This window comes from Capricornis sumatraensis, chromosome 7 (assembly GCF_032405125.1).
Source record: "Capricornis sumatraensis isolate serow.1 chromosome 7, serow.2, whole genome shotgun sequence".
Classification (NCBI taxonomy): Eukaryota; Metazoa; Chordata; class Mammalia; order Artiodactyla; family Bovidae; genus Capricornis; species Capricornis sumatraensis.
Genome location: NC_091075.1, coordinates 88,575,815 through 88,587,856, shown reverse-complemented (window position 1 = coordinate 88,587,856; position 12,042 = coordinate 88,575,815). Strand labels below are relative to the sequence as shown.

The 12,042-nt window shown below is 41.5% G+C and overlaps 2 protein-coding genes across 2 annotated transcripts in view; one reads left to right on the top strand and one right to left on the bottom strand.

Annotated features, from left to right (window-relative positions):
* Positions 1-5,461: 5,461 nt before the first annotated feature.
* On the bottom strand, positions 5,462-7,038 carry UTP3 (UTP3 small subunit processome component). Its single transcript, XM_068975372.1, has one exon. The coding sequence runs from the start codon at positions 6,893-6,895 to the stop codon at positions 5,471-5,473; it is 1,425 nt and encodes a 474-aa protein (XP_068831473.1). The 5' UTR covers positions 6,896-7,038; the 3' UTR covers positions 5,462-5,470.
* Positions 7,039-7,287: 249 nt separating this feature from the next.
* The window catches only part of JCHAIN (joining chain of multimeric IgA and IgM), a 37,468-nt gene continuing 32,713 nt past the window's right edge, over positions 7,288-12,042 (top strand). The window contains exon 1 of the mRNA XM_068975446.1: positions 7,288-7,349. Within this exon, the coding sequence (XP_068831547.1) occupies positions 7,319-7,349 (31 nt within the window). The 5' untranslated portion in view covers positions 7,288-7,318. The remainder of the gene's footprint in view (positions 7,350-12,042) is intronic.

Sequence of the window (12,042 nt, the reverse complement as noted above, 5' to 3'; positions counted from 1 at the left end):
CTGAATTACTTTGGTAGTGTTAAATTACTTTAACATATTAAAATTCTTTTACTTCATACAACCAGTAAGAAAAAATAAGCAACTCTTATCTACTTCTCAGATACATCAACTATTTTGTCAGGTATGTGAATATATTTATTTACATTACCTAAGCTACTTTTTATTTTTAAAATCACAGAAAGTAATTTCTCAGTTTACCAAAAGTTTTGGCATTCAAGGTGGTTTTAGAAGTCTGACAAATTTACTTCTACTAGAAAAATTATAGGGATGTTTATTTAGCTCCATAAATAAGACAGGTGAGAAACTATGGCTTAGAGAATTGACTAGCCCAAAGAAAGCTAGTCAGCTGGCTAGTGGCAGAGTAAGTTACTGCATCAGTATTTTGACATTTTCTTCTTTAATCTTCAATATTTTGCATTTTCAACAGCTGCCTATAGCTTACAACGGTGACATAAAACCAACAGGTTGTTGCTTTGTGCTGATGCCCAATACCGGAAATCTATTTTATTGGAACTCTTATCCATGAGACTCTACAGTTCACGAAGTGAGTCTATGAAAAATGGTCACATTGAATAGTTAACAATTTATTATTCATGTGTTAGGACAGTATCCAGCACATCTCAGTGCTCTTTAAATGTTTAAGTGAATACAAAATTTGGAAGATGTAAATATTAAATGCAGTAATTTCTGTTCCTTCATTTACTGTTAACTCACCTCTGACAAAGTCACTTTAGGATAGTACCATCTTGACCTAGTTATTAGAATGAGTTCATATTTAAAGTGTTGTGATCATTGAAAAAGCAAGAGTTCCAGAAAAACATCTATTTCTGCTTTATTGACTATGCCAAAGCCTTTGACTGTGTGGATCACAAAAAGCTGTGGAAAATTCTGAAAAAGATGGGAATATCAGATCATCTGACCTGCCTCTTGAGAAACCTGTAGGCAGGTCAGGAAGGAACAGTTAGAACTGGACATGGAACAACAGACTGGTTCCAAATAGGAAAAGGAGTATGTCAAGGCTGTATATTGTCACCCTGCTTATTTAACTTATATGCAGGGTACATCATGAGAAACGCTGGGCTGGAAGCACAAGCTGAAATCAAGACTGTCGGGAGAAATACCAATAACCTCAGATATGCAGATGACACCACCCTTATGGCAGAAAGTGAAGATGAACTAAAAAGCCTCTTGGTGAAAGTTAAAGAGGAGAGTGAAAAAGTTGGCTTAAAGCTCAACAATCAGAAAACGAAGATCATGGCATCTGGTCCCATCACTTCATGGGGAATAGATGGGGAAACAGTGGAAACAGTGTTAGACTTTATTTTTTTGACTCCAAAATCACTGAAGATGGTGATTGCAGCCATGAAATTAAAAGATGCTTACTCCTTGGAAGGAAAGTTATGACCAACCTAGCATATTCAAAAGCAGAGACATTACTTTGCCAACAAAGGTCCGTCTAGTCAAGGCTACGGTTTTTCCAGTGGTCATGTATTGGATGTGAGAGTTGGGCTGTGAAGAAAGCTGAGTGCCAAAGAATTGATGCTTTTGAACTGTGCTGTTGGAGAAGACTCTTGAGAATCCCCTGGACTGAGAGGAGATCCAATCAGTCCATTCTAAAGGAGATCAGTCTTGGGTGTTCATTGGAAGGACTGATGCTAAAGCTGAAACTCCAATAGTTTGGCTACCTCATGTGAAGAGTTGACTCATTGGAAAAGACTCTGATGCTGGGAAGGATTGGGGGCAGGAGGAGAAGGGGACGGCAGAGGACGAGATGGCTGGATGGCATCACCGACTTGATAGACATGAGTTTGGGTAAACTCCCGGAGTTGGTGATGGAGAGGGAGGCCTGGTGTGCTGCGATTCATGGGGTTGCAAAGAGTCGGACACGATTGAGTGACTGAACTGAACTGAAGTCTCTCTCCCCTCTTGCTTCACACTTAGAATATTAATTTCTTAAGAAGCATTTTTACATAGACAAGTACACTTTATTCTCTATAGTCCTGTAATGAACAAGAATCACTATGCTATTAGTTGTAATTTGTTTAGTATCTGCCTGTCAGATGTGGATCCTCACAACCTGTAATAAGAACCAATACCTATCATGTGTTTGCTGCCTAACAGGCATTGTCCTAAGTGCTTTGTGTATATGTGCTTAGTCCTGTCTAACTCTTCGCGACCTCATGGACTGTAGCCGGCCAGGCTCCTCTGTCCATGGAATTTTCCAGGCAAGAGTACTGGAGCGGATTATTTCCTCCTCCAGGGGATCTTCCTGACCCAGGGATCAACCCTAGGTCTCTTGCACTGGCAGGCAGATTCTTTACCAGTGTGCCACTTGGGAAGCCCCTAAGGGCTTTAAGCTTCCCTTGTGGCTCAGCTGGTTAAGAGTCTGCCCGCAATGTGGGAAGACCTGGGTTCAATCCCTGGGTTGGGATGATACGGTGGAGAAGAGAAAGGCTTTAAATATACTAATTCACTTTACCCTAATAACTATGAAGTATGTATGTACTACTAGTCCCAGTTTAGATGGAAAGACACAGAGATCAAGGACCTTGCCCCAAGTCACAGGTACTAATTGATAAAACTGGAGTAGGAGTCTGGGTAAAGCCTGCTCTCGAATTAGAAAAACCACTTTCCCCGTGTTTCTCCTTTATTGTCACACTATTATCACTCATAACACTTGTGACACCATGTTTCCCCACCAAGTAATTCTCTGCAACACCAGCTGGAGGTAGCATCAGATCCCATAGGTTAAGGCCTCAGTCCCACAAGACTGCCCCTTCCTCACTTCAGATGCCAATCTCAAGCCCAGGTTGCTACCTGTGCTTCTTTTAGTCTGTGAGTGCACGCTAAGTTGCTTCAATCATATCTCTTTGTGACAATATGGACCATAGCCCACCAGGCTCCTCTGTCCATGGGATTCTCCAGGCAAGAATACTGGAGTGGGTTGCCATGCCCTCCTCCAGGGGATCTTCCTGATCCAGACCCAGGGATTGAACCCATGGCTCTTTAACATCTACTGCAGTGACACCTGGGAAGTCTGAGGTTGGGTTCGATTCATTTGCTAGTGTGGCTCACAGAACTCAGGGAAACACTTAATGTTTACACGTTACTAAAGGACATGATCTGGAGGAAATGGCAACCCACTCCAGTATTCTTCCCTAGAAAATTCCATGGAAAGAGGAGCCTCACAGGCTATACAGTCCTTGGGGTCACAGAGTCAGACAAGGCTGAACATGCACATGCATCCACACACAAAGGACATGATAAATACAGACGAACAGCTGGATAAATAAGTACATAGGGTAAAGACTGGGAAGATCCCCTTTACAGGAGTTTCTGTCCCCATGAAGTTGGGTACCTCACCCTCTCAATATGAGGATGTGTTCACCATCCTGGCATGTCCCCAAACCTCCTACTATAGGGATTTTGTAGAGACTTCCTCACATAGACATGACCAATTAATAAACTTCATCTCTAGCCCCTCTGGGAGAAGGCGATGGCACCCTACTCCAGTACTCTTGCCTGGAAAATCCCATGGACATGGATGGAGGAGCCTGGTAGGCTGCAGTCTATGGGGTCCCGAAGAGTCAGACAGGACTGAGTGACTTCACTTTCACTTTCGTGCATTGGAAAAGGAAATGGCAACCCAGTCGTGTTCTTGCCTGGAGAATCCCAGGGATGAGGGAGCCTGGTGGGCTGCCGTCTATAGGATCACACAGAGTCAGACATGACTGAAGTGACTTAGCAACAGCAGCTAGCCCCTCTCCCCTCTCTGCAATGTGAAGGGCTGGGGCTGAAAACTGCAAGCTATTAATCATGGCTTGGTCTTTCTGGTGATCTGTTCCCATCCAGAAGCTCACCTAGAGTCCTCTCATTGTAACAAATGATATTCCCAGTGTTCCTGTTACTTAGGAACTTACAAAGCTTTTAGGAATTCTGTGCCAGAAACAAATATATGTACTTTCCATTGTCTAACAGTTCTTAACCAATTACATATATATATACCTATACCTAAGGTAGGTATAATAGTACCATACAGAATAAGAAAATGAGTCAGAAATCAGGTACTTAACTCAAAATCACCCTAGTAACTTAATTCCAAGACCTGTACTTTTTCTACTATATCAGAAAAGGAAATACAAGATAGGGCTCTTAATCCAGAAAGGCTAGAATGAAATCCCTGTTTTTCCACTTAATAGCTACATGACCTTGAGAAAGTTATTTCTCTTCGCCAGTTTCTTCACCTCTAAAGTATGAATACTAAAAGTTACTACATGAGTTGTGAAGAATAAGGAGATAAATGCTTACAAAAGTATCTTCACACTCAATATAAACTTCCAATTTTCCTTTTTTATTTATAGTAATTTGGCACATGTGCTATGCTGGCAGCAGCTGTAAGCCAGAGGTTAAAATAATGAAGGCTCAAGGTAAGCCATCTTGGGTCCAAATCCCAAACACAATGTCCTTTAGAAAGTTAATCTGGAAGTTTGGCATCCTCATCTCTGATGAAGTTATGGCAAATGTTTTAATAAATATTAACCACTGACATCTCTGCATTTCTAGTAGCTAGCACAACATTTAATGAATAAACAGTTAAGAGGTCCTTTGTGCTCCTTTACTAGTCTTCTCATTTTCTCCCTGGCATCATCCTAAGAATTTTTAAGTTCACCATATCATCATCTTTCCCCTACTGTAAAGATCAGAATTATATATATATATAAAAAAATGTAATTTTGAAGTTACCACTTACTCAGTAGTAATCTTATCAGATTTTCTGCAAGTGGAAAGTACAAACACCAACCAACAGTATGGAAGGAGAAATGGAATTTTTATCTTATGACATTAAGCACTATGAAAAAATATTCACTATTAATGTAATTAAGGCATATCTCTATTTTCAACTAAGTTCCCCTTCTTTCCTAAGCTTTTACCACAATAAAATGTACAAAAATACTTAACATTAAACCCATTATTAGTAACTTTCCGGCTCAAGAATTATACTTTAGGCAATGAAACATCAAAACTACTTTATATCCTAGCTTACAAATAAGATACTACCAAAGCTGCATTCTCTTCACTTTACATGAAAAATTACAAAAGTACTCTAAGTATAAATAAAAGAGTGATACATAAAAAAAAAAAGTACTCTTAAGTCTGTTGCTCCACAACTAGCTATGTAATTTCCCCAGGCTACTGTTTGACAGAATAGTGGAGAACTTTTTTCCATCACCACCTCTTTTCCCACACATCTTCATATTGTTCCCACAGTTCTCTGTATGTCCTGATTACAAATTAAAACACAAATAAATTGAGCAATAACCCTCAATAGGGTTATATAGGAAATTTTCCTATTGTCAGAATTTTTAACAGTTAAGGCTAAGCATTAAGTATTAATACACTCTTATCACGTTAAAAATAAAAATTTATTAATCCAAAATTATTGCCAAAAGACTTAAGCTAAGCAAAAACTTTACTTAAGCTTAATGCTCTTTTTAACTCCTGCACGAATGCCAGACAGTTCACCAGTATAACGTTGCTCTTCCCTACGAACTTCACGAACCTGGCCTCTTCTGCGAATTTTGGCTTTTCTGAACTTCTCCCGGTGTTTGACTCTGGGATTCCGATCAATCTTCTTTCTCCTAGGTGTAAGTCCCCTATTTTTAGCAATCTGATAAGTAATGGCTCTCTTTGCATTTTGATCTTCAAGAGCCTTTTCTTCGGTACTATTTTCTTCTTTCTTTCTCTTTAATTTTTGTCTCTCTTCCATTTCTTTATAGTATTTCAGTGCAGCTTCTTCATCAAAATCAGAATCATCAGAAAGGTCTCTAACAGCTAAGGCAGCAGCAGAAGTCTCTGAAACTGATTTTGGCTTGGTCTTCATGGATTTTGCTTTTAAATTCAGTTCTCTCTTTCCAGCACCATCTTTAAGTGTGAGCAGATGACGAATTTCAGAGGACAGCTTCTGATCCACAACCGACAACTTGTTGATCAAATTTCGGTAGGTAACAAGCCTTTCAATGACAGGATGTCCATGTACAGGGACTCTCCTAGCTTTCAGGATCAGATAAAAACTAATGTTGGAGCAGTAGTTCAAATAGAGATTGTATTTGGTCCTCAGGTATTGGCTTCCTTTTCCAGGGGGGATGATCTTTTGCTCCACTAACTGCAGCAATGGCTCCAGCTCATCCTTCATCTCTGTCAACTTAACTTTCAAGTCGTCTATCAGCTCCAAGAGCTCTGGAGATTCCTTTCGCAGCATTTTCAGCTTCTCTTTCACGGAAACTTTCGCCAAATCCTTCACGACACGTGTCTCAGCCTCATTTACCTGAGGTACTGGTTTTGCAAAAGCCTCCACCCAGCTAACTCCAAAATCGTCCTCTTGCAGGGCTTGGGCTAAGCGCCGCTGAATGAGCTGTGCCTCCGCCTCCTCCTCTCTTTCCTCTTCCTCTACTTCTTGTTGACTCTGCCGGCCTCGGGACTTGAAGCCATAGTCCGTGTCGTAGTAAAGTTTTTTCCTCTGACCCCACGACAAACTGGGATCCACAGAAGCCTCAGTCTCACTCTGCACGGAGCTCCCACCGTCATCATCGTCACCCTCCTCACTCTCTCCGTCTTCATCGTCCTCATCGGCAACATCTAGGGCAAGCACCTCCTCCTCCTCATCGCCATCCTCCTCGTCCCCACTCTCCATTTCGCTCCAGCCCTTAGCCAAGGCGGCCCGAGATCGGGCCTCATGGAAATCATCTACCTTATCTTGGTAGTAGCTCGAGTCCCCCGGTGAGGGTGGAGATTCTAAGTCCTCTCCATTGTCGTCCGCTGGGTCGCGACTTGCCTTAGCTCGCACAGCTGCCCACTTGGCCGCTCCGCGCGCGCGCCGCCCGGATCTTCCCACCATAGTTCGCGGTCTCAGCTTCTACACCGACGTCAGGCTTTCAGCCACCTCTGACCTCTGCGCACGAGCCACGCGCTCCAGCAACACGCCGCTGAAACAGCCACGCGATCTCTCAGCACGCTGGTCTTGCGGGCGCTCCAGTCGGATACGGCAGTTTCACCTCCTTCCGGTCTCCAGGATGCTCTCTGTAGAGCGTTTGCACCAGGACTTCCGGTTGGTCATTCGGGCCTTTCCGTGTGGGAACAGTAGGTAATGAAGTTAGGTTCCGGGACCCCTTTGGTCCTGTTCTTACTCTCGCGAGCCTGGGCGTGGCTAGGGTGACGGCCCCGTTAACCGCATGTGAGGTAGCAGTGACCATTAGAGGGCGCTCTACCTCTGCGCCTAGAAGAGGCAGCCAGGCAGTGCCGTGAGTTGTTCTGCTCTTGTATGGACGTCACCGGCCCGGAGCCGAGTGCAGGTGTATAAGATTTTCTTGTTTGCTGAAGTCTTGTCTTCGCTTATCTGTCAGGAAGTCAGTCAGACTGTTTTTGTCTACGCAACGTCCAAATATGACATTTCTGGGCACGGTAGGCGGAGGTGGCGGCGGCGCCGCGGCTGACTGGAGCAATCGCGTGCGGGCGCCGGGAAGGGCACAGGCCTCTGGCGGCTGGCAGCTCGTCTCCAGCCCCCGCCCGCAGGCCTCGGTGACTTCAGGGAATTGGAGTCCCCGAGGAGTTCTGAGGGGTGGTGACGGTGAGGAGGCAGAGCTGTGCTCTGTCTGCAGTCTGACTGTTTCCGAGGAACTCAAGTTGCCTGCAGGAGGCGCTGCGATTTCTCTTCCTTCTAGTGGAAGAAGTTCATTCTTCAAGGTATTTTGGAAATGACACATGTTAACCATCAGGAGCGGCCCTTTATAAATTCTTCAGCCCTTAATAAGCACGAGGCAGCGTGTTGGGCTCTGGGAGAACGATGATGGGCAAGAGCAGACGCTGTTCTCGCAATGATGGAACAGGTGGTTTAGTTAAACCAAATCTTCACGCGAAACGTGCCAGATCATAAGTGGGCTGAGTACTGTGAACACTTATCCTGTGTTTCCCAGCCTTCAGCTGCTGAGGACACTCAACGTGCCTTTCACATCGCTGTCTTTTGGTACATGCCATCCAACCCCCTTACTAAGAAGAGTTTAGTGCTCCCGGCCAAATTTGAGAAATTCTGCTGTATTGAAGAGGCGGTCTAAGCATCACTTGTTGGACTTTTCTTTAACTCCCTTACTGCCTTTTTCTCAGCTGTTTTGTATCGCAACAGAACTGTGATATTGCAAGCACGCAGCACAGCGTTTGGCACAGAGTAAGTGTTCAGTGAAGATTTGTGTAATGAATAAGTATTGAAGTTACAGTACTTGATCATGTGTTGATCTCAGGTGCTAAATAAATGGAGTGAATGAATGATGCCTAAACCTGCGAACATCCCTAAGGGAGATAACCTGAGCTGGAATGGATTTTAGAAATCATTAATTCCAGTTCCAGTATCTTCATTGTCTACATGTGGAAACAGCTTGGGAAGATTAGGTTAGCAATTTAGCACAGAAATCTGAGACAGGGCTCCCACACCAGGCCCTCACACCCAGCTGTTAGCAGTCCTTTGCCAGTTCAGTGTGAATGAGTTTCAGACCTTTTCCAGAGGGTAGGCTGTACTGGGTGGATGAAAGAAACTTTAAGAGCTCAGATGAAAGTATTTCAAGAGAAAGAGTGATAATAAGGACAGAATTAGCCGGATTTGTCAGTAGAAGTTTTTCTAGGGCTATAAGTGTGAAAGGACTGCCTCACAATCTTAGAGTAATTCAAGATTTAAGTTTTCAGACATTACATATGGTCAGTTCATATTCACTATATATTTTAGACATTATGATTCCTTCAAATGTAGATAGTTTAAAGGTGAACTATAATAAGTTGTTAAAGTTAATGGTGACATACAGGTTCTTTGTAGAAAGTGCAGTCTCATCAGGTTATAAAAAATAATAAAATTTTTTAGAAAAGTGACATTTTGAACTAAAATATTTTTAAAATGCTACAAGTTATAAGCATTTAAAAACCTGTACAGGATTTTAGGAAGTACAATTTAATGAATAAAAAATGCATAGGTAAAAGTCTTTATGTTCTGATGCTAAGTGCAGAATTCATTTTTGAATGTAGACTTTAATAGATTTTTTGTCATCAGCAAATATTAACTGCTTATTAATTATTGCAGAATGCTATATACTGTAGTAGATTCAAAGGTGAATTAGCCATAGTCTCTTCTAATGATTTGGTGATGGACAGGGAGGCCTGTCATGCTGCAGTCCATGGGGTTGCAGAGTTGGACATGACTGGCTGACTGAACTGAACTTCTAATGAGCTTTCCAGGTGGCGCTAGTGGTAAAGAATCTGCCTGCCAATGCAGGAGCATGAGAGATGAAGATTCAGTCCCTGGGTGGGGAAGATCCCCTGGAGAAGGTAATGGCAACCCACTCTGGTATTCTTTTCTGGAGAATCCCATGGACAGAGGAGCCAGGCAGGCTATAGTCCATGAGCTCCTAAAGAGTCGGACACCACTGAGCGACTACATCTTCTTCTAATGAGGTAGAAAAGAAGATATGCATACAGATTATACTAAAATACAAGGCAGTATGTGATGTAAACACAGTGCTGTGAGAGATCAGAAGGGTGAGAGATCATCTCTGGATTTTGTTCTGGAAATATTGCTTAAAAGAGTGTGGCATCTAAGCTAGGACTGTAATTATATCCTTGCTTTAAAAGTATTAAATTTGCGTTATATCTAAGCAATTTTTTCTGCTCATTTTTATTGCTAATTATTTAAGAATTGTAGTCATACTCAACAAAATACATATACTGTTATAGAGAAGATAGAAACTTATTTTGGATTTTTTTAAGGGAATGATCACATTGCTCTAATATTTATTTGGTTTATACTATACATTTCCTAACTATATATGAAATAATATAATAATATCCAGGGTATATTCACTGAGTGTTGTATTCTAACAGTCTCAGATATTTTTGATGAACACTTCAGAAGTCAGTTCTTCAATTCCAGCAGCTCCTGTAGTATAAACTTCCATAACCGGATCTTGGAATTGTTTGCCATTTAGGTGAGGAAATTGTTTCCTTAAAAATTTATATCACTGGAAAGACATATTAATGCTTTATTATATCATAAGGTTATGACAATTACAAAGAAAAACACTGAGTCCTTAGAAAATGAACACATATTAAATAACATTTAACCATTATATTTGTGGCAACTGTCATGTATTATCAACTCGAATCTTTGTTACATTATTGTGATGCCTGACTCAGGAGTTTGCAAACTAGACCTAATGAGAGCCAACAGGTTTGGGAGTTTTTGTTGTTGTTGCTTTTTCCTGTAGGAAGTAGGGGTTTATGAATGAGACACTAGGTTATATTAGGATACTTCCTTCAGGGCATGAGTTCAGGTTTTTAAAATTCTACCACCAGATTAACTTAAACTGATCTCACATGCTTGTGGACTATTAAAACAGTAACAGCTAGCATTGAGAGTGGTCCTTATGTTCCAGTACTATTATAAGCTCTTGACATTCAACCCTGTGAAGAAGTACTATGATAATCTCTAATTTAGGATTCAAAGGCACCTGCAGTTTATCTTTAAATAATTAATTTATGACTGTCCTGGGTCTTTGTTGCTGTGTGGGGGCTTTCTGTAGTTGCTGCTAGCAGGGGCTACTCTCTAGTTGCAGTGCATGGGCTTAGTTGCTGCGTGGCATGTGGGATCTTCCCAGACCAGGGATTGAACCCATGTCCTCTGCATTGGCAGGTGAATTCTTAACCACTGGACCACCAGCGAAGTCCTAGATGGAATATAAATGAGGCCTTAAGATGTAATGGTAGAACCAGATTTAAATCCAGACAGTCTGGCTTTGGAATTTCCACGATGCTGTAGCTAACTGCTGTACTGTATTGGCTTTCCAATATTCTTTAATAGGTCTTTTTACTTCCAGTCTCTGCTGTATATTTGATTCAGCATCATGAGATACATCTTTCTAGAATGCTATTAATATTTCCATCATTCTGTACCCTTGCTCAAAACCTTTCAATGACTCTCTGTTACTATCAAAATAAAGTTCACAACATGCATGACCCTCCCACAGTTTGCCTCAAGGCAATCTTTACAGCCATACCTTTCATTGAATTCTCTACCACTCTTTATTCTCCAAACATTGCTTTGCAGTCTTCTCCTCTGTTTTTTGCTCTTTTCAGTGTTCCCATATTTACTTATATAAGAAATTTACAGATAACTACACATCCTTTTGGCTAACAAATTCTCACATAGATCCATAATTGGACATGTATGAGGCTGTCTGAAAAGCTGTTATTGAAAGCATGGTGTTGGAGACAACCCGGATGCTAAAGAGAGATCAATAAATATCACGGGTGAGCAGCATGGAAATAAAGTAACTATCCATCTTAGTTTGCTTAGTACAGCCCTGTTGAACTTGTTATTTCAGTGTAATTGTTAATAGCAACCCTTTTATGATTTAGATGATAAATTATATGGGTATCTTAACTATGCAGTAATTGGAAAAAGTGAAAGTTGCTTCGTTGTGTCCAGCTCTTCGTGATCCCATGGACTGTAGCCCACCAGGGTCCTCTGTCCGTGGAATTCTCCAGGCAGGAATACTGGAATGGGTAGCCATTCTCTTTGCCAGGGAATCCTCCCAACCTGGGGATCCAACTGGCATCTTCCACACTGCAGGCAGTTTCTTTGCTGTCTGAGCCACCAGGGAAGCCCCAGTAGTTAGAAACTGGATTATATATACATATAGCAACATGAATGAGTCTTAAAAACAGTGTGCTTAGGAAAAAAGGTATAAAAAAATTGGAGAATGTAATAAGATGTGCAACTATACAACAGTACACAGTATATGTTTTATAAGAACATATGCAAACAAAATAATGTACATTAAATATGAAAGAAGGTTGCTTATGGAGGAGCAAAGAATGGGATAAAGCTTGGAGATCAGAAGAATTAGGTGAGGTACTTACCGTGGACCAATAACAATAATGTGCCAAGAATTGAGGAGGATAGTTAACTGTTTGCTTCTGAGGTTCAGTTAAAAGTAAATAAGCAGACAA

Bases quoted from the DNA above. Each gene is read 5' to 3' on its own strand.
- UTP3 (XM_068975372.1), bottom strand. From the start codon at position 6,895: ATGGTGGGAAGATCCGGGCGGCGCGCGCGCGGAGCGGCCAAGTGGGCA.